Here is a 26,354-nt window from a genome sequence, read left to right as displayed (position 1 = left end):
CCATGTAAAAAACGGAATGCCCGGTTAGAAAGCTGTTGTTCTTTGTGGAGGGATGACTCTGAAGGTGGCGCGTTGTCGAGGGCTGATGTTTAGAAAGTAAAACCCATACAACTCAGCCATGAAGTATATAAACTGTGAAGGAGCTCATTGCACTTCCGATTTCAAGTTAGTAATTGTTTTTTAATTGGCTGGCAAAATAAAAATAGGCCCATTCGATTCCAAACACTGAGGCTTCTGCGTGAGAACCCTGGGGTCAGAGTGTTTTTTTCCTTAAGTCAAAGTCTCATTGTATTTTCATGGCCCTTTGGAAATGCTCTCTGACGCATTACAGATTAGCCGAAGCACGTATTAAGGGATGTCGGAGGAAAGGCGCTCGTCCCTGGATCATCAAAGCTTGGGTCTCGGGAAACCTGAACTGCTATTAGGAGAGCTCCATTCACCGCTACAGAGGTCCCTGCGAAGGCCCCACAACTCGGCAGTCACTTCAGGTCAGGCAGGGCAGAAGCCGTAGGAAATTCAGGGCTCTACCCCAGGATTCTTCCAAGCAACAGGGACCGAGGTTTGAACCCAGCCCCTCCCACTTGCTATGGTGGCCGGAAAGGTCCTTGACTAATAGGGCAGAGTATGCGTGGAAGAAGGCTCAAGCGGGTTGAGGACTTCTAGGCTCAGGGAAGGGTTAAAACCTGTACCCGCGGATCTCTTTCCCAGACCGCCGCTCTCTGTTTTCCTACAGGGCTGTCACCCAACAAGCTTTTCCATTGGTTTAGAGACGGAAGGACCCGCCTTCCCCCGTTGTCGATTGGCTGTCTGTTCTCCCAACGGATTGGGAGGCGGGGCTTGGACGCTTTCCGATTGCATCAGCTGGTCCTTTCCGCGCCACGTGGCGCAAGCGCAGTGTTCCCGGGTCCCCAGCCCGCCTGTGACTGGCCTGGGCTCTCCTCTCTTCCAGAGCGTCACTTTTGTGTTCCGTCCTCCCTTCGTGGCTTGTTGATGTCAGAAGAGAAGGACAGGAGCCCTTCAGGGAAGATGGGAGGCGAGGAGAAGCCGGTGAGCGAACTGAGGGGGACCCTGAGGCAGGCTGGGGCTTTGCTTGGTGTCCACCGCGCCCAACCAGGCGGGAAGGAGGAAGCGGCCCGGGCTGTGTGGGTCGAAGGGACCCGAGGGGGACAGTGGAGCTCCTGGAGGAGTCAGAGCCTCCTTCGGGGAGAGATTGTCCATTTATAAAGTAGGGCGGGGCCTTGCAGGTCATCTCTAGGTCCATCCTCTTTTTGCAGATGAAGAAACTGAGATCCTGAGTGAGGGACTAGCTTAGAGCCAGACATCTAATTAGAAGCCGAGACAGAATTAGAATCTAGGACACGGGACTCCCAGAGTAATGCTTTTTACTCACCTTAGGCGGGAAGAACACTGCAGAACCCTGTTTAATCCTAAAACTCTGTAGGGGTTCCCTTCACTTTAAGAAAGGGAAAACTGAGTCCCCGAGATCTGACCCAACTTACCCAGTTTGGGTGGTTTATAGCAAGTGGTAGAGGCCGGGTGTCTTAGAGAGGTTACACACTTCCCCTGCGTGGTGCTGTAGACATGCCTTACCACATTCACACCTGCTGATCGTTTCAGCCTTGCACTTTCACTTTGGTCTCATCTGCTCCTTAGGAACAACTCCCAGGTCACTTTCACACCACTAGAATGAGTTGTTTTGTTTTTTAAGTGATCAGCAAATGTCAGGTATTCATTCTGCCAGACACTGCTGGAAGATGGAAGTAAGCAGGTGAAAAGGACCTAGTGCGTGATATCAAAGACTTCACAGCCTGGTGTGTGAGGTAGGAAAAAAAATCATTGTGCAGTGTGATCAACCGTGTGGGATTACAGAAAGAGAGAGCACCTAACTCTGCTTGGGCACAGCTCGTTTGAGTTCACTTAGGAAGTACGAGTCTTAAGTTCACCACGTAAACCAGGCATGGCAATGCTTCCCAGGTAAAGGTGGCAAGGGCAGTAAAAACGGACACCCCTGTGTCCTTAAGTTGCTTGCAAGGGATCAGCCTGAAGAGGGAGCCACAGCTCTTAGGATTTCAGGAGATAAACACTTGAAATTGTATTCTATAGGTGAAAGTTTTTAAATAGGAAAATGATAAGTGTGGATTGTGGTTTTAATTAACGATCATTCAGGCGTTAGGATGGAAGGTGTATTGGGAAGAGGTGAGGCCACAAGCAGGAGGCAGTTGCAGTAGTCCAAGTGAGAAGTGGTGATGTCTCAAGCTAAAACAGCCTCAGCCCTAACTCTGAAAGGATAAATCGCATAGAAGCAAAAAATTTCTCATCAGTAAAATAAAGATGTCCTCTAACTCAGGAATAGAATGGGGAAAATACATATGTGCACATTCTAAACTGCATAAATGAAATTTAAGGTGATAAATGGTGCCTATCCATAGAGTTTTCTCCATTTATATTTTTCACTTAAAAATGGTATCTTTATTGTTTTGTAACTTGTTTACTTTTTTTTGCTTAATAGTCTATAGTCAACAACTTTCCATGTCCACAAATATTATGTTTTGCCATTCTTAATTGGAGGTGATGTAGAGCTAACAAATAACATGATTTCTCATGATTTTCTCATGATTTCTCTGCAATACCTAGTATTTATTGAGTGCTCACTGGGGGTCTGGTACTATATTATGCATTGCATGCATTAACTCAGCTTTTTCAATCCTTATAATAACTATGAATTGGGTCCTGTTATCTGTTATCCTCATTATACAGATGAGGAAACAGGCAAAGAATAAGTAAGTACCTTGCTCAAACCCAATATTCAGTAACCAATACTTATAGCTCTGATGCTGTCTTACCTCCTGTCCCCTGCCGAGTAATGAGTCAGGGACAGATACTGAATCAAATATTGGACTTCAGGACATACCTGAAGACCTGCCCCAGTCTCTGGGTTTGGATTTAATTACACCACAGTCTGTATAGGTACTTTTCCTTCAACTCCTAAATATCCCTGAGGAAGGTAATTCTGTAGCTTCCCTTCACAGTCCCAACTGTGTTCCAACTTTTGGATTGAAATTTTAGATTACTTGTACATAAATGCATGATGCATAAACTCAGATATTTTTTTTCTGTTTTTATTGGAAATAGAGAACAGTTGTCTAACATCTTCCTTATTGTTGTAGTAAAGATGGACTGGAGCTCAGGGTTCTAGAGTAACCTGTTTTAAAGTCCTGGCTCTACTGCTTACTAACTGTATACAAATAAGCAAAATACTTTATTCTCCTTGGGCCCGTATTCTCACTTGTAAAAAAAAAGAGGTACTTAGACCACAAAAAAGCTTTCTGTTAATTTTCTCCTTCTTTTCCGGTACTCCTGTTCATTTGGCAAATATCCATACGACTAAAACCAAAAACATACAATCAGAAAAGTAGAAGTATCCCATTATTTTTCCATTTTAAACCTGCACACCTGCGGTTCAATTTCATCCCTCTTCCTAGAGATACTTGACTAGTTGCATCATTTCTACAGTAGAGCAAAGACATATAGAGAGTCTTTTAACTTTATTGGTTAGTACTTATTGATTAGAATAGGTGTAAGTTATGTTCATTATTTATCTACTGACTATAAATGAACCTGAAAAGTTTGTGAAATCCAGAATCCCAGAGCAGGAAAAGTTTTAGCTCAGCTTGAAATTAGAAGTCATATTTTTAAATTTAGTTTATTTTTTAAATTATACAAGTAATACATTTCAAAATGTCCCACTGTTAAATGGGTAAATAGTGGAATATTATTTGGCAATAAAAAAAGAATGATGTACTGATGGGTGTAACATGAATGATCTTGAAATCATGCTGAGTGGAAGAAATCAGTCAAAAAGACCGTATATTATATGCTTCCATTTATATGAAGTGCCGGGAATAGGCAAATATATAGAAACAGTGGTTTAGTGGTTGCCAGGGGCTGGGGAGAAGAGAAAATGGAGTGGCTGCTAATGGGGACAGTGTTTCCTTTTGGGGTGATGAAAATGTTTTAAAACTGAACTTGGTGATAGTTGAATGAATACATTAAAAACCATTGAATTGTATACTTTATATGGGTGAATTGTATGGTGTAGGAAAATATTAATAAAACTGTCAGGAAAAAAAATCAAAGACCACAGACATATAGAAAACTATAATAAGGCCCCCCCTTCTTATTCCCAGTTCTACCCTCAAAACCCCTTCGCTGCTGATGATCATTTTCCTCCTTAGAGTGGACTGCTGTCAGCACCTGGATGGGTATCTTTCCTGTGACTTAATGTGTGAACCTAGAAAAATCATCTAGCTTTTTCGGATTTAATTGTATATGTAAAATAGGAATGATAATAATGTCAATCTCACAGGGTTGCTGAGAACTAGATGCAGATTGTTTGTGGGGAAACTTTGTACATTGTAAAGCTTTGTAGTACAATTTGCTTTGGGATGTTTCTGTCTGAGCACTGAAGTAAGGTATTCATTTCTGTGAAGATACTTTTCACAGTATCCTATAATGCATGTCAGGGTTTCTTGATCTTGTGGACTGGATAATTCTGTGTTTGGGGAGGCTGACCTGTGCATTGTGGGATGTTTAATAACATCCTTGGTCTCTTCCCACTGTATGCCAATTGCACCCTCCAGTTGTGACAACCAGTGTCAACTGACAATGCCAGCTATCTGCTAGGGGGCAAAATTTCTTCTGGTTGACAGTCACCAGTTAGACCAACTCTACACTGGTTGCCTTTTTACACAGGATTTACTGCTTTAAAACTTTCTATGACTTCATGTACTTCTAATTATTCCTTATGGAAACCCCATAACCCCATAACCCAAGTGTTTGCTTCTATGTAAGCCCTCGTCTGTCTTAATTGACATGATTTCCTAAAACAATCTGTTTTAGTCAGCCTGGTTTTGTCATTCTCTCTCTCTCTCTCTCTCTCTCTCATGTTTTTCTCATTCTCTCTCTCAACATTTCCATCAGTTTATTTCCTCCATTCTCAAAATCAAGCCTGTTAAAATCTTCATCCACTAAAGTCAGTTGTCCTAACTTACTTAACATCTAATCATAATGCTGCGGCTGTGCTCTTTCCTCCTCTGGGAGTTTCTCACATGTGTGTGCCTTAGTTTCCCTGGAGAGATTAAGTTTGCACATTGTAGGGATTGGGCTTTTCTTAGGGTTTAACAAAAACCTGTGAGCAGAGTTTCTCAGTAGTACTTGTAGAGTGGTTAGATTCAATTTTTTTTTCCTGCAAATATTATTACTGAATAAATTGCCTGCTTTTTTGTGGCCATATACTGAGTATTTGTTCAGGCAAACCTGAAGTGAGAATCACAGGACAAGCAAAATAAACGAAATTTGAGGACTTGACTATTATCAAGCAACTCCTTTCTACTTTTTTAAGACGTGCTTATTGCAAGTTGTTAATTTGTCTTTGTCAATGGTGAAATTTTTTAGTCTTTTGAAATCACATTACTCACCCCCCCTTTTTCAAATACATGCTCAAATAATATCCTCAGAACTTTTCTGGGTGCAGCATGAAGTGGTGTCAGATTAGAGTAGGATATAAAATCTTATTTCTTCTTTGCTTATGTAGGTAGGTGCTGGGGAGGAGAAGCGAAAGGATGGAGGCAAGAAGAAGAACAAAGAAGGATCTGGAGATGGAGGTCGAGCAGAGGTGAGTGTTTGAGAGCCCTGTTGTCAAAGATTGACGGGTGACAGGTCTCACACTTAATCTGTGTAAGATTGTAAATGGTTTACCTGGCAGTAGGTGGAAAACTCTGGGAGAAGAATTAGGAAAGGAAAGTCTGAGTGGGGGAAAAGATTCGCAGCTATTTATTATTGAAAAAGGAAAACAATATTGAAGTAGGATTGAAAGATAATCTGTGGGATTAGATATAAAAATCAGAGAAAAAAAGCTGGAAAGAAGGGGATTGGTAATTACTCAGTTGCCAGCTTGGATGCCAGCTGTCTGATCATTTCATTCAATAAGATACTAAGAGGTAGAGACTTGATGCTTAAGTTTACACTGAATGCAACAGATACCAAAGAGGGCCCAATTCCTTGAGCTGTCACACTGTTTCCACGAGGACTTGCCACTAGGGTTTGGTTTTGAGCCAGATGGATCTCCTTGAGGCCTCGCCATTGTAAAGAAAATGCTTACAGTTCCTCCAGCTCGCACTGAGTGTAGGCGGCATTTCAAAAGTCAGCCTAGAATCAACCTGGTTTCTGGGTATTCTGCTTATGAGGCAGTTAAGCTCGTCTTCCCACTTTATTTTTGAAGTTGAACTGATGTGAACCATGTGTCAGTTTTTGCTTTAGTCATTGCATTTTATTAGAGACTCCTTAGAAAACTACCAGGATGTAGAAGCACAAAGGAGCAGGCATTCTAGAAGTGTCCTGTAGGACAGTAAACTGGCTTTACAGAGCTACTCTTAACTAATGCCGCGTCGCTCATGCTGAAGGGTCACTTGGCAGGTGATCAAGAACTAAGTGTTGCTTGGAGCCCCACCCAACCATTTCTCTTAGGTTTTGTTCATTACAGTCTGCTGCAATTGTGGGGGAAGTTGTTGGTTGTGAATTTTAAAATTTGCAAGTAAATAGAAAAATACGTATGTTTCCTCATCTGTTTTTCATGTTTTCAGTACAGTGGTACGTGTTAATTCCATCACAGCTTGAGAATTAGCCTTCAAAGAGGAAACAAAAGGTGCAATTAAAGGACCCTTCCGAAGAGAATATATTAAGTACAAAATGTGGCCATTTGTGTCTTAAATGATCTCTCTGGAAAAAAGTTCATAGTGAGCAATCCAAGACCTTTCCTCCTCCTCTGTGCTCTCATCACTTATGTACTTGTCTTACCTCCCTTCCAGGGGCAAGGTGCAGGTGTTACTCTTCTCTTTGAATTCGGAGAGAATTTTCCTTGAATGGGAGCCCTTAAGTCAAATAAATTTATAGTTGGTTAGTTAAGAATTGTAAGTGAACTTATAGTCTGACCAGCTACACAGACCATTCCTTGAACAAGATTGAAACAAAATGGAAAAGCCATTTTATTTCTAGTATTATTTATAACTATATGTGTCATTTAGATAGAAAAAACCTTCAGAGGACGTCTTAAAAGGAAAAAAATCACCTTATGCAAATAGCAAATGGTAATAATTGTCCATTTAAGATACTGACAGCCCGGGACGCCTGGGTGGCTCAGTTGGTTAAGCAGCTGCCTTCGGCTCAGGTCATGATCCCAGCGTCCTGGAATCGAGTCCCACATCGGGCTCCTTGCTTGGCAGGGAGCCTGCTTCTCCCTCTGCCTCTGGCTGTGCTCGCTCATTCTCTCTCCCTCTCTCTCTCTGACAAATAAATAAATAAAATCTAAAAAAAAAAGATACTGACAGCCCACGTGTCTATTGTTATTTATATTTTTTGTTTTTTAAAAAATTCTTATAGTAAAAATTATAAGAAAACAGCTTTTAATTCCTTTTCTTACCTTAATTTTAGGATAAGATTTAGCTGTGCTTCATGATTTGGGCAATCCATTTACCATGTTGCATTAGTAATCATAGTTTTTGTATTGTCTGTTTTTATTATTTCTTTCTTTTTTCTAAAGAGGAAAGCAAGTATTTACTAATCATTTATTTCCTCATTTCTTGTCTTGCAGTTGAATCCTTGGCCTGAATATATTAACACACGTCTTGAGATGTATAATAAACTAAAAGCAGAACACGATTCCATTCTGGCTGAGAAGGCAGAAAAAGATAGCAAGCCGATTAAAGTCACTCTGCCTGATGGTAAACAGATCAATGCAGAATCCTGGAAAACTACACCATATCAAATTGCTTGTGGAATTAGGTAAACGTTACACCTGTCTTGACCTTCTCTTGTTTGTAACTAAACTCTTTTTTTATTATCTTGTTAAGTTTTATCTTCATAATATTTTTATGTTACTGTTTGTGTTTTTAATGTTTAATTTATATTATTTGGGATTTTAAAAAATCAAAATGCTGTGGAGCTCTATATTCAGGATTCAAATTTAAGGGGCGCCTGGGTGGCTCAGTCTGTTAAGCGTCTGCCTTTAGCTCAGGTCATGATCACAGGGTCGCGGGATCAAGCCCTGCGTCGGGCTCCCTGCTTGACAGGGAGCCTGCTCGTCCTTCTCCCTCTGCCTGCCACTCCCCCTGCTTCTGTGGACCTGTGCACTCTCTCTCTCTTTCTCTCTCTGTCAAATAAATAAATAAAATCTTTTTTTAAAAAGTTACTTAAAAAAAAAAGATTCAAAGTTAATTTTTGAGAGGGTCCACTTTGGTTCTTATGTTACAAAGGATTATATATTGTTAATTTTTCTATTTCATAAATATCACAAAACCAAGTAGACAGTGTTTCACCTATTTTGACTTAAATATCTGTTTTGAAGTTAAAAATGAAGGTAGAACATCTCACATGGGGCAGTTAAGAAGCTGATATATGGCACATGAAAATAATGTACTATTTTTATAAATCCAAAGGAACATGTCTGATCTTAAAACTTGTATTGGGTTGGGAAGAAATAACAGAATTAGATACAAACTTTGTAGTACAGTTCAAGCTTTCTAACTCTGATATGATTGGGATGAATTGTTGTTTATAGGAAGTGATGCAGATGGGAAAGCATGAATTGATGCACCTGTCTCATACCAGTGTGGGCAAACTGTGGTCATAGCCTACTTTTGTACAGCCCAGGAGCAAGCATGGTTCTTAAATGGTTTGAAAAACAACAAGAAAACTAAGATGTGAGAGACACCATGTGTGGCCCAGTCTGAAATATTTAGCTCTTTACAGAAAAAGTTCACCAACTTCTTTCTTGAACATTCTAATTTAAAACATATAATATATATTTATTCACTATATTCTTCACCCTACATATGTAATTATTTCTATTTTTACTAATTCATTATATGTTGATTTCAACCACCTGCCATCACCATGTAATTGTTAAAAATGGTTGATTATCATCAGTTTCGTACTGTTGAACCTAAGGCCTAAAAGAACAAGTACAGAAAGAGGTTTGGGAACCAACCTAGCCGATTAGTGGTAAGTCCGTGATCATGATGCAGCTGGTGAGCGTTGAAGCAGTTGGCCTATGAGCCATGAATCTTTATTGTGCCATGGACACTAGTTAGTACTTTTTACAAAGAAAATGGAGTGTTTCTGTTAATTTGACCATTGCTTCTACCTAAAGTACTTCTATCTTACTCCAGAGGAAGTACGAAGAAAATTGTGATAGTAAGTAGATTTCCATGTGAGATCATAAATAACTGGATAGACCTCTAAATATAAGTTCAACCTTTCATTTTAGAGGTAACTAATATCCTGAATTACACAGATCTTCCTCCCTTGTTGAACATTGAGATTGTAACGGTATAATTCAGGCTCCTATTAGTCCTGGAACTTTTTCTCTACATTCTACAATGTTGTCTTCCAGATTACATTGTAATTTTATCAAGTAACCGATTAGAAAATATTTTTTTTGAGAGCTGCAAAATTTTACATAAGGCAAACTGATCTGCAAATGAGGGTGTGTTATGACATTTTTACAAAAGTCCAGAATAAGTTCTTGGCTGTTGTGTGCAAAATTGTAGCATGAGTAACAGACTGTTGAAAGGTTTGGATAATCAGTTGTGAATACAAAAGGGAAGAAAAAAGAAGGCGTGCTCCATTTGCTTCAGAAGGTTTTTCTTTGAAGTTTTGTTTGTTTTAAATCTGAAAGTTTAAATACTTTATCCTTTCTTTGGAAAATTGAAAGAGGTGATCCAATAGGTTCTGTGCATATCTACATTTTCAAAGTAACTGCTGTTAACATCTCAAGGCACCATTTTGGGCCCTGAGATGAAAGCCATTTTCTCCCAAAGAATATAGAGACTATTAGTCACCTTTTGGTCAATTCTTTAATCTTCTGAAAACCTTTACACTGATATAATAAAATACATTTCTGTCTGCCAGATCTGTGTATGTGTTATGAAATGTGTATATTGTTTTCATTTTACTGGCTTTATATGATCTCAGAAAGAAAGAAAACATTGGACGTAATCTGTGGGAAATTCAGTGAATTTGAAAATGGGATAGGGATTTATAGTTTGCCTTCTCAAGGGTGGAGGTTGGATGTACTTAGTTGTACTTATACAGAGTAAGGAGGGAACCATCCAGCACTACAAGGCTTGCCAACTGAAGCTTTCAGGTGGTAGGTTTATTTAAGACTAGCAATACAAAGACTGCAGACTTCTCCTTCACAGTGTGGAGTGTTGTCTGCTTGTGTCTAGGCATTACAGACTGTCACTTCTCTAGCTGCCCATTCAGACCTATCATCTGATTAATCTTACTCAATTCTCTAGCCACGCAGCTTCCTGAACCTTTCTTAACTCACATCTCCCTCGTCTAGAGTGTGCTGTCTCCTCTCCTCCCCTTCCTGTGCAGGCCCTGATCCCTCAGCCCCTCATTACTTTGTTCTCAAAGCTTGTCACGCTAATCTGACTTCTGCTGCATTCCAGTCCTCAGAATTCCTGGGTTCTTACAGTTGGTGTGGTCTGATTGTGTGGTCTTAATCGCTTGGTGATAGTGTATATTGTGTACCCTGTGCTGTGTGTGTGTAAATGACTTTTTAAATCTATATTACGAACAAGTTTTATTGAATAGTCCTGTATTTTACTATATGCTTGTTAGAAATCATATCATCTTAGGCTTCTACAGAATTTATTCTACCTCACAGAAAAGAGCTATTACAGATTTCAAGTAGGAAGAAGAGGAGAAGAGTTACTTAGTAGCCCCTCTTTTTCTTTTTTGGAGTCTAAATAGCTTGGTTTTGTGGAAAACTTTATTTGGAGAGATGAAAAGATTAATCAAACCGCTGAAAATTGTTTGTTTATCACAGTTGTGTCTGCTTAAATAAGAGGCATTAATTGTAAAGTAATAGTGTTCTGGATTTTGGGGATCCTCTAGTTATACTTGGGTACATTTTGGGGGTTTGTTGTTTTTTTCCATTTTATTTCAGAAAGCCATAATACACATAAGTAATATATGTAATGTTAATATAGAATATATATAGTGCTTATTTTCCTGTTCTTATTCTCACATTAAGTGTTTCACTACAGAAGATTCTTTTTTACATTCTTTTGTTTATATATATGCTTGTGTGTATATTTTTTAAGTCAAGGCCTGGCTGACAACACTGTGATCGCTAAAGTGAATCAAGTTGTCTGGGACCTAGACCGTCCTCTCGAGGAAGATTGTACCTTGGAGCTTCTCAAATTTGAGGATGAGGAAGCTCAAGCAGTAAGTTTTTATTTAGTAGTCACTGAATTGCAAGATAAAGGTTCACATTTCCAGTCTCTTCCTGCTCCCACTGTCATAGGGTTTAGAGTTTACTGATATTTTATTATCATATTTGAAATCTTCATTATATCTTTCATTTAGGAAAGCAGCATAAAAGAGCGTACCTTGTGTATTTAAGAAGTGAACTTGAATAAATTTATTTTCATTACTGGATACTTCAGTGAGAAAAATGTTCTGGGATTTTTATTAAAATTTTATTAAAAATTGGCAAAGCAAGTAAAAATTGCTTCTACCCTGTCAGTCAACACTTAAGCAGTATGTATAGATCTTACAAATAAAACTGAACATATCTTTAAACTACTGTCCCTATTGAATAGTTAATTTCTATATTTTCCTCATCTTCAAATGCAAATCTGCTTGAAAGCACTATAAAAATCAGCCTGCACTTGATGGCAAGGTTTTCTTCTTATTTCTCCATGATGGTATACCATATAAAGGGAAATAAAATATTTTGTTTTATTATGATAGTTTACTTACATGTGTATCAGTGGTTTTCAGATGTATCCTGCATTCCTTAAGTTTTTTATGAAAATTAAAAAATCATTTTGGTACCTTCCAAATCTTAAAAATATAGCTTTGGATATATTCTGACTCATCTGACCACCTTAAAAACCAAGTACAGACGACCCCTGAACAATAGGAGTTTGAGATTTACTAATACACAGATTGTTTTTCTATAAATAAATGGATGTATTTTCCATATGATTTGCTTAGTAACTTTTTTTCTCCAGCTTACTTTATTATAACAGTACAGTATATCATATGTATATACCCTGCAAAAATATGTGTCAATTGACTATGTTATCACTAAGGTCAATACTAGGCTGCTAGTACTTAGGTTATACTAAGGTTTTTGACTGCATGGAGGGTCAGCATCCCTAACCCCTACATTGTTCAAGGGTCAGTTGTGCTCCTGTCAGATTTCAGTATCCATATTGTTTGTCCTTGTGTTTTATAAATGAGTTGTGGGGACAAGTTATAGCACCTTAGTTGTTTGTGGCCAATAAGGAAAAAGAGAGTATTATTCTTAAGTAATGCCCCACATCTCAGTAAGGGCCACAGCATAGCAATGTGGGATGTAGGATATAGGCACATTGTCTCAAAAGACCCTGAGTCATTACCGTCAATAAGACAGTCGCTTTTTGAGTGGCGATTGTTTTCAGGGACCAGAATCCATCCCTTTTAATTAATGATGCTAATTTGTATTTAATTTAATTAGTTTGGAAACAACTAAACCAGACGATCTCTAAGGTATAAATACAGCTTATGAATTAAAACTCTCTTAAATTATTTTGGCTCTGCATAGAATCACACCAAAGTTTATACATTTAGAAATTTAGATTTTTTCATGTCTTAGGTTTATTTATAGTAAATTTTATATCTTTTTTAAGGCAGCCATATCAATTTACAGCACATATGCTCAAACTCAGACCATCCCATTTTTCTTTTCATTTTCAGGTATATTGGCATTCAAGTGCTCACATAATGGGTGAAGCCATGGAAAGAGTCTATGGCGGATGTTTATGTTATGGCCCACCGATAGAAAATGGATTCTATTATGACATGTACCTAGAAGAAGGGTAAGTTATGTAACTCAATAAAAAAATAAATTCTGAATTACTCAGAGTCCATACATATTTTTAAAGAGCTCTCAGTAAGGAAGGAACGATAATAAGCTTACTGCTTAATAATCACCAAGTGTTTCTGCTACCAAAACTTGAAGTGTTGTAGTAACTTATGAAGTACTAGTAACTTACAAGAGCTCTGTTGTAGATCGGTGGAGGTAGAGGGATGTTGGGAGATAAAATGAGGCCGATCATAGAGGTGGTGGAGGGAGGGTTCACTAGTGAGAACAATCTCCATGATGACCAAGGTAGAAGCCACTGAAAATATAAAATACAAAAATAATAATAATACCTAGTTTAAAATTCTAATACACATGATGCAAGGATCTATTTTTTTATGTTAAAACTCTTCACTTCTTTTTTTTTTTAAAGATTTTTATTTATTTATTTGACAGGCAGAGATCACAAGCAGGCAGAGAGGCAGGCAGAGAGAGAAGGGGAAGCAGGCTCCCTGCTGAGCAGAGAGCCAGACAGAGATCACAAGCAGGCAAAGAGGCAGGCAGAGAGAGAGAAGGGGAAGCAGGCTTCCTGCTGAGCAGAGAGCCCGATGGGGGCTCGATCCCAAGACTCTGGGATCATGACCTGAGCCGAAGGCAGAGGCTTTAACCCACTGAGCCACCCAGGCGCCCCTCTTCATGTTTTTTTAAAGAAATATTCTACCAAGCTACTAGGTGAGTAGAATAGAGTGGAAAGAGATTAATTATACTTCCTTTTCCTTCAGGGGTGTGTCCAGCAATGATTTCTCTTCTTTGGAGGCTTTATGTAAAAAAATCATTAAAGAAAAGCAAGCTTTTGAAAGGCTGGAAGTAAAGAAAGAAACTTTACTGGAAATGTTTAAGGTAAATTGAGCTGTAACATACAGCCTCCACTTCTGTATTCCTCTGTAATGTTACTTGAAGTTGTCACACTGGGGTTTAGTGTATTAAGTTGAAGCATGTTTTTTAGAAAAGCATAAAGTGTTTTTAAAACAGTGATATATTTCTTTTCCTGCAGTGCTTCGATAGGTATTTTGAGTTATATTTCAGCTGTAGTATTTAGAGATAAAAATTAAAGGAGGGTTTTTAAACAAACAATTTTCCTGTTTTTAGTACAATAAGTTCAAGTGCCGGATACTGAATGAAAAAGTGACTACTCCAACTACCACAGTCTATAGGTGAGAATGTCAAGTGTCATTAAATGTAACTAAAAGGTATATATGTCATTAAAAGTCTTTTTAAAATTTCCTTTGTTTTTATCTCTAGGTGTGGGCCTTTGATCGACCTCTGTCGGGGTCCTCATGTCAGACATACTGGCAAAATTAAGACTTTGAAAATACACAAAGTAAGCAGTGTAACTTTAGAGACTGTATGAATGTATTTATCTAGTATAGGTAATGCGTTTCAACTTCTGTTGGTTTCTCTTTCTGCTTGTTTTTTCATTGTAAACTTAGGGATGGATTTTTTTTCTCATCCTATTAATTGCTCAATGTCACTAGTCTTTTTTAACTGAAAGTCTGAAATGGTGACTAACTCACCATTCATCACCAGAGCAAATGGGGATGGAGCTTTAGGGAATTCCAAAACTCACACAGTCACGTTTCTAAGAGCTTTGAAACTCACTATTAGTATGTGCTTTTGCCCTTTGTCTGAAGTAATAATTACTTTATTTGTGCTTTTTAACCAAACTAGTCCTGCCCGTTTTTGCCAGTTCGTAAATATGAGTGATTATTCAATTGCACTTTGAATTATAAAACTAAACTGGGTCATTTCAAGATTTTTTTTTGTTGGTTTACTTTCCATGTTTGCTTAATCATCTTGTGGCTTGCATCTCATGTTCGTGGGGTTGTGGTTTGAGTGGGTAGTTGAGAGGGAGGTATTTTTCTTGTCATAATGACTACTATGAATTTGACTCATAGACCAGTATAAGAAATAATATCTAGTTCAAAGTAAGTGCGATATTAACAACTTTGAATATTGTTTCATGGCTAATCTTTGTTTTCAGAATTCCTCCACATATTGGGAAGGCAAAGCAGATATGGAGACCCTCCAGAGAATTTATGGCATTTCATTCCCAGATCCTAAAATGTTGAAAGAATGGGAGAAGTTCCAAGAGGAAGCTAAAAACCGAGATCATAGGAAAATTGGGAGGGTATGTTAAAAAAGATTAATAGTGTTTCTAGACTGAGTTTTCTTTATTTTTATTTGTAACTCAGTTGTATTAAGTACTAGGAATTTCCTCTTAAAAAGATGCTGTGGCTTTCTAGTAGTTATTGTGCTGTATTCTGTATAATCCATAAATTACTTACTGATTATCTTATTGTTATATTACTGTTTACTGTCCACATTATCTTTCTATGATGTACTCAGTACCACCCAAAGACTCATTTTAACTACTACTTTTATTGAGAACAAATACTGATGACCTAGTTCACAGTAAAAGAAGCATAGCAGTGTTTCATAGAGCTGAGAGAGAGATAACCTTGGACATTCCTGGTCTCACTGACTTATTTTAAAGACATGGAAATTGATTTCCCCTAAAATTAATCTACTTGTTGCCCAAGGTGATATAGCAAGTCACCAGGGGATACTGTGGCGTCATTTTCTTTATCGTCCTACCCCTTAAAGTTTTCTAAACTAGAAATTAGGTTTGATAAAAACATGACATTTCTAAAATTGTGTTCACTCTGTGCCATCTCTTACCCTGCTTTCTTGGTGGCCTAAAATAAATTCCAGTGGTAAGGAAGTAACCAACAATTGATGGGGCCCCTCCCTGAGAATTCTGGGTATTTGTTGGGGGAGTGGTTGGCAAGGAGGCTGGAGGTTATGCTGTTTTCACCAAGACCCAAAGTCAGGCAACTTCATCAGCATCTTCTCTTTGATTATCACTGTCATTTTCCTGGTCTCCTTCCTGCTGCTCTTACTTTGAAAAAGAAATAATATTCACATCCTAGCGCTATGAGAGCTCCCACTGTGGATAATTGAAAAGAACTAAGACCCCTGCTCCAGGTCATTCTTGGGTAAACTTGACTGGATTCAGGAATGTAACAGGCAGAGAATGTTCTTCATGCTAAGTTGTAAATCAGCTGCGATTCTGTACTATTGAATGGCACCAAAAGTGTTAGTTTTCTTTGATTCAGGAACGGCATACATTAGAATATGAGATATCATGGTCATATTCTGAACTCAGGAACACTGACGTTTATGTTGATGTTATGTGCATATAGAAACGTTCTTTTGCTTTTCTTTTACTCAGGACCAAGAACTATATTTCTTTCATGAACTCAGCCCTGGAAGCTGCTTTTTCCTGCCGAAGGGAGCATACATTTATAATACACTTATTGAATTCATCAGGGTAAACCATATTCATTATTTCCTTCTGTCAATTTAGGATATAAGTTGATGATATTAAATAAGGTCTGCTAAAAGGAAAAGATAATTTTGTATTTGAGAAGAAACATTTAAAAGAATAAAAATGCAAGTGTGAATTTTCACAAAATGTTTTTAAAAAAATCCTTCCTCCTGGGGCACCTGAGTGGCTATCCATTAGGCTTCTGGATTCTTGACCTCAGCTCAGGTCTTAATCCTCAGGGTCATGAATTCGAGCCCCACATCAGGTGCCTACTTAAAAAACAAAACAAAACCCCCAAATTCCTTCCTCCTAATACATGACTTTGTCCTTATACATGGGTATGTGTTCAGTAGAGAAGCTGGTGAACTTTAAGTGGGAACTCTGTGTGCTCTTTGACAATTTATATTTTCCTCAAAAAAACAAGTTAGTCGTTACATTGCTTTTTTATTCTTTATAAAATACAAAGTCTTTCAGGCTTATTCAGTTTTGTAGGGAATAATACCCCTGCCATCTGCATACTCACCACCTGATTTACCACACGTGGGCAGTGGGCTATACTTGCTTCAGATTTTTATTTAAGTAAGGTAATACAGATAGCATAAAGGAAAAAAGCTCCCCTTTAGGACTCCTTTTATTCATTTTCCTCCTTCGCTAGAAGAAACTACTATTTAAAGTTAGCATATATTCATGTTATTTTATATCTACCCCATACATATGTACCCTAAATTATTTATGTGTTTGTGGAGTTCAGATTTATATACATGAAGTCTCATCGTGTTATCAGTCTTCATAATGCAAAAAAAGATAATATTTTAAAAATCCTACTTATTTTATTCTTTAACTACCCACACTAGGCCCGTTCCTTATTGGTGGACACTGATGTGATTTCTCATATTACTGATTATACAGTAGTAGCATTGTTTTGATAGACCTCCTATGTATGTGTGCAGGAGTTTCCTCTTTGGTAATACCTCCAAGTGGAATTTCTGGATTGTAACATGTGTGCTTCTTGAATTTCCCTAGATAGTATAAAACTGCTTTTTAAATTTTACTCCCACCAGAAGTATGACGTTCTCTGTTTCCTGCATGTGTATCGTGTGCGTTTTCTAACAGAGTGAATATAGGAAACGAGGATTCCAGGAGGTGGTCACCCCAAACATCTACAATAGCCGACTGTGGATGACTTCGGGCCACTGGCAGCACTACAGCGACAACATGTTCTCCTTTGAGGTGGAGAAGGAGCTGTTTGCCCTGAAACCCATGAACTGTCCCGGACACTGGTATTTCACAGCTTTGAGTTTCTAGCAAAGATTTTCCTTTACTGTAGTTGGTCCTGGATTATTCTTCCTCCTTTGAAAGCATTTTTGTTTAAAACAAATTATACAATCAGAAGAATATTTAAATGCAACATTATTATGATATTATAACATCTTTCATGCACAGTTAGATTCTCAGATATGTAGATATCCAAGAACAGTGGTGGGTGATAGCAGCGAACAGGCAGAGTATATAAAACAGAGACTGAATGTGGGCGCAGCGAATTCTCTAGATGTTGTTTGTTTGTTTTCTTTTTCTTAAACATATTCTTTTAAAAAATGAATCGACGCCCTTGGGAGGTCTGCCTTGCTCTGCAGTTATTTTACTTTCTATCCTTGAAAGTTAGGTGAAGAGTGACTTCAGGGGAAGACTAGGGAGAGCTGTGGCTCTGGTCGCTCGGTGTCTGCAGCTCCCAGCAGCAAGGCCTTGGAGGTGAGGGCTGAGAGGACTGTCCTTAAGGGAACTGGGTTGTAAGTCCGGGAGCCAACTAGGTTTGTTCTTAGTATCCCCAGATTCTCTAAAGTTGATGAAACACCTTCAGACAGACAAGAACTGAAGCAGTTTTGAGAGTGACAAGAAAGCAGTCTTCAGGTTCCAGTGTATTAAATGATTAGTATGGAGCCAAGATTTTTTTTTTAATATGAGCATTAAAGGCAGTCCTCAAATTAATGGAACTATTGAGCACAAGGATTTGACTCCAGACCCATGGGAATCGGTTTTTATCGTCTCTTAATTGTGGATGGTTGTGTTATAATGTATTTGCTGTTTTACCCATGCAAGTACTTACATTCTGGTATGAACTCCAGAATTTGAGAAATGTTGCTTGTATGTTAGAAAAGCAGTTTTATGCTTGTGAAATTAAATATCAGTGGGCTTCAATTTTCTTTTTTCTTCAGCCTTATGTTTGATCATCGGCCGAGATCCTGGCGGGAGTTGCCCCTGCGGATAGCTGATTTTGGGGTACTTCATAGGAATGAGTTGTCAGGAGCGCTTACAGGACTTACACGGGTACGAAGATTCCAGCAAGATGATGCTCACATATTCTGTGCCATGGAGCAGGTATTATGAAATTCTGTGGGATAAAATAATTGAAAGAATTGTGAATAAAGTCAAGGAAAGTTACCACTTGTCTTTTTTTTTATTTAAAGATTGAGGATGAAATAAAAGGTTGTTTGGATTTTCTACGTACGGTATATAGCGTATTTGGATTTTCTTTTAAACTGAACCTGTCTACCCGTCCAGAAAAATTCCTTGGAGATGTTGAAGTATGGAATCAAGCTGAGAAAGTAAGTTTTGTTTTTCAGCATACTTGAATGCTATTTGACGGAAATGAACTTGTTCCAAGAAACCCAAGCCTCTTTAAATGGCTAAAAGCAAGAGGAAATTGAAATGGTTCCTAGGCTTGAGCAAGCTAGTTTTTTAACATATGATTTTAGGTTATAAATGGTTGATGTTTTTTCAGTCATCAAGCTGTAATTTACAGAAGGGGGGAATTGGGGAAAGGTGGTCCAAAGATAAAAACTTCAGTCATGAGAACAGCAGGTACCAGGGATATGATACACATCATGATGACTGTAGCGAACACTGCTGTGTGGTACACAGGAAGGGTGGTCAGAGAGTAAATCCTGGGAGTTCTCGTCACGGGGAGATGTGTTCTCTTTTCTTCTCTTTTCTTTTTATTGTGGCTGTATGAGAAGATGGATGTTCACTGAATCTAACATGGTAATCATTGTACACTATATGTAAATTAAACTGTCGGGCTGTACTTCTTGAACCTATACAGTGATGTGTGTCAGTTACTTCTCAGAAAAGGGAATTTGTATGTGAGTGTGGTTTGGTGGACAAAATTCTAACACAGAGCACAGGGACTCATGAAAGTAACTACCGTAGTTTTAGTCTTAGATCAGGCTGGAAAAAGGGAAGTTGCAGATGAACAAAATAAAAATCATTTTTCTTTATCCTTAGCAACTTGAAAACAGTCTGAATGAATTTGGTGAGAAGTGGGAGCTAAATCCTGGAGATGGAGCTTTTTATGGTCCCAAGGTCAGTATGAATGTATATTTGAGTAATGTGACATACTTTAAGTTAAGAAAGAAAGAAAGAGAGAAAGCGAGAAAGCAAGCAAGCCAGTTCTGTTATAACTACTGAATTCAGCTGTAATATAGACAGCAACTTAAAATAACCCAATCTTTACTCTTCAGATTGATATACAGATTAAAGATGCGATTGGTCGATACCACCAGTGTGCAACAATCCAGTTGGATTTTCAGTTGCCCATCAGATTTAATCTCACTTTTGTAAGGTGAGTTTCTGGTGTCCGCTCTGATTGTTCATCTTTAGGGGAAAATAAAGGGATATGTAAAGTAAAACAAATGTTTTTTCCTATGTAGCCATGATGGTGATGATAAGAAAAGGCCAGTGATTGTCCATAGAGCCATCTTGGGGTCAGTGGAAAGAATGATTGCAATCCTCACTGAAAACTTTGGCGGCAAATGGTAATTTTTGTCATTGTTTTTGTCCAGACAATGTAAATTGACTAGAAGAAATGTCTGCTGTCCAGTTCAGTTATGCAGTAAAAAAGAAGAATGATCTGATTGGTCCCTTCTAATTAATGACAAGTGTTCACTAAGGGATCATAATCTAAACCGTAATTTTTGTTTTAAGAATAATTATTAGTAATTTCATTTATTTCAGAACTTGGTTTGTTTGAATGTTATATAATACTTTCTGATTAGGAGTTATTATACACTAAGAGGCACATTTGTTGTTTTGGGATTAGTATGGTTTTGAGGTTTTTGTCTGAGTAAACAGGAGTAGGCTTTGGGCTCACCTCTTTGAGTTTGCTGATCATAATAAGCAAGTATTTTGACATCCTTTAGAAGCCAATTACTTTTTTATTTGAAAGTATAGACTCCAAACTGATCAACACTTTTTGTCTTGTTTCTACATTACGCTTTTGCTGGCAGGAAATGAGCCCATGACTTCCATTTTATTTTTAAGTAGTGTTGTCTGGGCCCACAATTTGTAAAGGCAGTTGAAAGCCACACAACGTTATAAAACACCCATTTTGTAGAGTCTGCGTATTGATTGTACTGATGCGAAGCCTTTGTAAAATGTGAATGTTTTATCTTACGTGTTGTAGTCATTTCAGTTTTATTTCTGATTTGGTTAGTTCAGTCTTTAAGGGGAGTTTGTCATACTTGTCAGTGAAATGAGATCTTCTCTTTTTAGTTCTGTTTCACAAAACCAAATCGAATATAGAAAACATTCTCTCCCTGGTTTCTAGAGAATAGGACGATCCTCAGCTGGTTGCACTGTCAAACCTGTGATAGGTGGGAAAAAGCCAGTTCCAGTAGAATTTAGTGCCTTATTCCTGCTGTAATAAAACAACTGAAACTAGAGGAGTGATGAAGAGAAACACTAGACCTAATGTCTGCAGCACAGGGAGGATTTGACACCTGAAATACTCCACAGGTAGAATTACAAATGCTCAGTTTTTTTTAAAAAGAAGTGAAAACATAGGAGAACATAGGGTGGTCAGGCTTGCAAGACTCTCGGACATAAATAGGGCGCTACAGGTGACAGTCTGCCTTTCAAAAAAAAAAAAGTGAAAACACTCATTTTTATCAAATGCCATCACCAGGTATTATCAGTTACAATTTCCTGAATCCTGCAGAATGGATCTTGAATGACTGAAGGCGCAGTCTGGTCCAAGTTCCCTGTGAAGAGTAGTTACTAAGAGAATGTGGAACAGTGACTCACTAAACGTACTTCTTTGTTAGCCCCGCTGGCCCCTGGCACATGACGTTCTGGTTCCCTGAGAAACAGACAGGTTGAAATATGAGGTGTAGTCCCTGCCCTCGATGTGCTTTGCCATCTGCCTAGTAAATCAAACCTTAGGTATGGATTTTCTTGCTTTAAGGTTCCCTGTCTGCTCCTCAATCTCCTCCCTTTAGTCTTTATTGGATATAAGGGGCAGGGGGAGAGTGTTTTGAATGTGGCCCTTGCATATTTCAGGAGAAGATACGAAAAGTAAAAAAGAAATGTGCCGTCTTTGTTTAGGAAAGGGTCCCAATCCACATTAAATATTTTTAATTTCTTCTGAAGGCCCTTCTGGCTGTCTCCTCGTCAGGTAATGGTAGTTCCAGTGGGACCAACATGTGATGAATATGCCCAAAAGGTAATCCTTAAATACAGCTTTTCTTTCAATTTACTGTCACTTGGCTTTTTAAATCTCATTACGATATACATATCCTTGGTAGATCAAGCCGCTTGTGGTATAAAGAAATGTTACTATTTCTGAATAGATGACATTACCTCTTTTATACTTTTCCTGCATGTTCCATGATCAGAAGACGTAATTTGGATAGTGTTTTATATACTGTTGTATATTTAGTGTTTAGTAGGAGGAAATAGTGAATGCTATATATTTCGTATATGCAGTATGATATGTAATTTCAGATGCATAATGCAATTTAAGTTGCTCTTTGACTCAAAGAATAATTTTTCTTCATATTTGTAATGTATATTTCTTCAGTTATTTGTAATTTTTTTTTAGGTTAATGGTGTGCCAGACCCATGTTTTGCCTTACCCACCAAAAAACTTACCTTACTAATAGATTCGTAAATATCCATTCATACTTCACATCTTAAAGACTAGAACAGTCTTTTCTGTTATAGGGACAATTCCATACGAAGGAATTTCAAATCATTAGAAGTTGTGTTATAAATAAGCATTGTTTTATAATTGCAAGCTAAGAGTAATAAATTGGCTGAGTAAAACAGATCTAAATATCGAGAACAATATCGTAACCTCACAACCATCATGTTTCTGCATCATCAGAAAAAATTACACCCAGGTCCTAACTGTCTTTAAAAAAAAATTCATGAACATTAGACCACCTGAAAGGCAAACCATTCAGACATACTATATTTCTGCTACTGCAACAATAGTTTTAGTTATAAATGATAAAAATCAGTTATGTCCCATGGTTAATTGATTGTACTTTCTCTTATTTGCATTAGGAAAGCTCATGTGATAGGAGAAAGCTCTATAATTAAATAACTCATTTCTCAATTATTGACAAGACTGACTTCTCCCATTCCATCAGTGGTGGGGGTGGCGTTTGGAATTATGCAAGTGTGGGGTTTTTGGTCGAGTGGACAGGGTTGGGGAAGCACTACAGCTGTTACTTAATGACTAGAAACCAGAGGTACTAAACAGCCTGTGATTATCAATCCACTTCCCCGAGTAGTGCAGCTCATGTGCGTGTAAGGGCCCATGTTAAGAAACTAAAACACGGTGCTTTATTCTTTAAAATAGCTTACAGTTGAAAATATAGTCCTATCCTGGCACTCTTAATAAACCGTGTAAGGACCCTTCTGAAATGTGTGTACTTAACAAAAATCCCTATTGGTTAATGATCATGTAGATATAACAGCCTAGTAATGAAGTAAAAATGGTTTATTCAAATCTTGTGTCCTGTTAGTGGTAATTGGCTATCAGGTAGATGGAAATTTTAATATAGTTTAATTTAATTTACAAATAGTAAAATTTAACATAGTGTTGGGTTTTTGTAGAAAGGAAAAATACTGAAAACATTGTTTACTATTTAATGTACAAAAACTTAAGACAGTTAAGTGGAACTGGTATTTTTTAGGGGAGAAAGAAAGGGCATAGAATAACAATTTCTAATGTAAATTGCCAACCTTAGATTCCTGGAAGTTTATTTCAGGAAATTCCAATTTGATCTTTGCCTGTGGCTCCTTAAGAAGGAACCTTAGGAAGGTTTCTCTTTGGGGCGCCTGGGTGACTCAGTCAGTTAAGCATCTGACTCTTGATTTTGGCTCAGGTCCTGATCTCTGGTTCGTCAGATCGAGCCCCATATCTAAGATTCTGTCTCTCCCTTTCCCTCTGTCCCTCCAACCCCCACCCCCACTTGCACACTCCTAAGGAAAAAAAAAATACTTTCTTTTAATCAAAAAGGAAGTACCTGGGGCGCCTCGGTGGCTCAGTGGGTTAAGCCTCTGCCTTCAGCTCAGGTCATGGTCTCAGGGTCCTGGGATCAAGCCCCACAGCAGGCTCTCTGCTCAGCAGGGAGCCTGCTTCCCCCTTTCTCTCTACCTGCCTCTCTGCCTACTTGTGATCTCTCTCTGTCAAATAAATAAATAAAATCTTTTAAAAAAAAAAAAAGGAAGTACCTGTTCAGAAAGAAAAAAACTACTTTTTTGTATTTCTCAAAACTTGTTCTCTTTTATTTTACATAAATTATTCTTGTAGAGTTCTTTTTAGCTTAGGTCATATATACAAGGTTATTATTAAAGAAACAGTGTTAAAAGACAATTTATATTGCGGTTTGTATTCCACTTTCTAGAAACAAAAGAAGCTATTAAGATGATTTGGGCCTATTGTTTGTGCTATCAACAATTTCTTTTAAAATGTTGCACACACAAATGACAGCAACGACTGAATTCCTCTTCCCACCTTGCTGCCAATTTGAGAGATTAGAGATACTACATTCTGTGTTAGACTGGATATCTGTCATTATGTATTAATATAGAGAATTTATGTTTGCAAAGGGATTTTTTTTCTTTTGTTAAGAGAGCTGATTAAAGTTAGCTGATTGCCTGAGTTCTGATTTCTGTGGATTTTCTAAAACAATTACCTTTCAAGAGCAAAATATATCATTTTATTTTTTGAAAATGTAGTCCTAAGTCACAAATTAATATATGCTTCAGTGTATCTACTAGCACTCCTTTTTAAATATTTGCATGACTATCCAAATCATACATTAAATAAAATCATTCAAGATCAAAATATAATTCTTATTTTAAATCTGAAGAATTCTGTATCTGTTTAAATAGGTACGGCAACAATTCCATGATGCAAAATTCATGGTGGACATTGATCTGGATCCAGGCTGTACATTAAATAAGAAGATCAGAAACGCACAGTTAGCACAATATAACTTCATCCTAGGTAAGAAAGGAAATTTACCAAAGAAAACCTGCCAAACCTTAGGAAGACACTGAAATCTTGAGACTTCAGAGAATTGTGGTTGATAGTTTAATTCCCTCTAATCCAGATTCTTACACTATGAATTTTTTTCATTTGTTATAACAAAGGGAAATTTTGGTGTAAAAAAGAATACTCTTTAAAAGTTTGTATAAAAATCTTCTTTCCTTTATCTCCTGTTCCTTTACATGGTAAGTTTTTATTAAGTTGGCTGGATTAAGTGACTCAGTAAGTACAGTGGTTTGAAGTGTTGTAAAAATCTATTTTTTTAAATGAAAAGATTCTTAAATTGGTCGCCTAACTATACCTGGTCACCCGAACATTTTATTTTTTTCTTAAATAGATTTTATTTTTTAGAACACTTAAGTTCATAGCAAAATTGAGCAGAAAGGGCAAAGATACCTGTGTACCTCTTGCCCAAAACCGACACAGCCCATGTCACTACCAACATCCTGCACCAAACTGGTATACTTCTTACAAAGCCCGTGGTTCACATAGGTGCTCGCTGTTGGTTTTGTCCATTCTATGGGTTTGGCCAAATATATAATGAGGTGTCCACCATTGTGGTTTCACTGTCCCCCCCAGGTCCTCTGTGCTGCACATACAAAACACTCTCTTCCTAACCACAAATGACCACTGAGGGTTGTTTTGTTTTGTTTTGTTTGTTTGTTTGTTTTACTAATTCCATGGTTTTGCCTTTTCCAGAATGTCATATAGTTGGAATCATACAGTATGTAGCCTTTCTAGACTGGCTTCTTTCAGTGAGTGATAGGCATTTAAGTAAAATTCCTATGTGTCTTTTCATGGCTTGATAGCTCATTTGAACATTTTAAAAAATAAAAAGCTACATGGTGGCTTTTAGGTCCTAGGATCATTTCTGTTCAAATGTTCGAGAAGAATCCTTCCACCTAATAAAGCTTTATGTCTTTTGTTTTAGTTATCGGGGAAAAAGAGAAAGCCAGCAGCACCGTTAATATCCGTACAAGAGATAATAAGGTCCACGGAGAGCGTACGATTGCTGAGACCATCGAGCGGCTACAACAGCTCAAGCAGTCCCGCAGCAAACAGGCAGAAGAAGAATTTTAATGAAGAACTTGACCCAGATTGTCTCAGTGGGAAAGGATGAACAGTGTTTCTGAAATACTAATTTTATACTCTAGAAAACATAAATTTATACCGAATTTGGAGTAGTTCACTGGAGTCTGCATGGGTGACTGCAGGATCAACCTAATTTGTGACCTAGACAGGTTTTAGATATTGTGTATTTGAAGGAGATAATTAAGATATTAAATGATTTTATTTGTTAAATAAACACTGGAGCACTGGAAATAAAACATGAGGAATGCTTTAATGTAATGTGGGACAATGTTTTTTATAAATTTAATGAAGTTGAAAAACAAAAATTTTCAGATTTGATTAAAGTAAAAGACCAGACTTGGATTATGTTGTAAAAATAAAAACTTGAATTCATGTAAGTTTCAATGCTCTGTCCTTCGCATATATATATATTCCCGCCTAGAACAAATTGTGTGATTCAGTGTTTAATGTTTTCTAATATGATGTCTGTTGGGTGGGACTGCTGTTCTCAGAGTGGGGGATGGGCTGGGTGCCTGCTTCTCCGGTCTAGGAGGCACCTTTTAGGAGTGTCACTTCTTTTCAGATGTCAACAGTTAGAACCAAATATGGATCTAATATAAAGTAGATTTGCACAAGGTTTT

The 26,354-nt window shown here is 37.7% G+C and overlaps 1 protein-coding gene across 1 annotated transcript; it reads left to right on the top strand.

Moving 5' to 3' along the window:
* Positions 1-860: 860 nt before the first annotated feature.
* TARS1 (threonyl-tRNA synthetase 1) lies at positions 861-26,111 on the top strand. The gene is made up of 19 exons (XM_080803327.1): positions 861-1,047; positions 5,594-5,674; positions 7,649-7,839; positions 11,169-11,292; positions 12,811-12,932; positions 13,699-13,816; positions 14,066-14,130; positions 14,219-14,297; positions 14,958-15,104; positions 16,209-16,307; positions 17,418-17,584; positions 18,518-18,680; positions 18,770-18,907; positions 19,587-19,664; positions 19,823-19,923; positions 20,012-20,116; positions 21,729-21,801; positions 24,486-24,600; positions 25,574-26,111. Exons 1-19 carry the CDS (start codon positions 991-993, stop codon positions 25,720-25,722), a joined length of 2,172 nt encoding a protein of 723 aa, XP_080659453.1. The 5' UTR covers positions 861-990; the 3' UTR covers positions 25,723-26,111.
* Positions 26,112-26,354: the final 243 nt, after the last annotated feature.

The sequence above is a fragment of the Martes martes genome, assembly GCF_963455335.1.
Source record: "Martes martes genome assembly, chromosome: 5".
In the NCBI taxonomy this organism is placed as follows: domain Eukaryota; kingdom Metazoa; phylum Chordata; class Mammalia; order Carnivora; family Mustelidae; genus Martes; species Martes martes.
This window is presented reverse-complemented; position numbering and strand designations above follow the sequence as displayed.

Coding starts and splice junctions, on each gene's coding strand:
- TARS1 (XM_080803327.1), top strand. CDS start 991: ATGTCAGAAGAGAAGGACAGGAGCCCTTCAGGGAAGATGGGAGGCGAG. Junction 11,293..12,810: donor AGGATGAGGAAGCTCAAGCA/GTAAGTTTTTAT, acceptor TTTCATTTTCAG/GTATATTGGCATTCAAGTGC. Junction 14,298..14,957: donor AGACTTTGAAAATACACAAA/GTAAGCAGTGTA, acceptor CTTTGTTTTCAG/AATTCCTCCACATATTGGGA.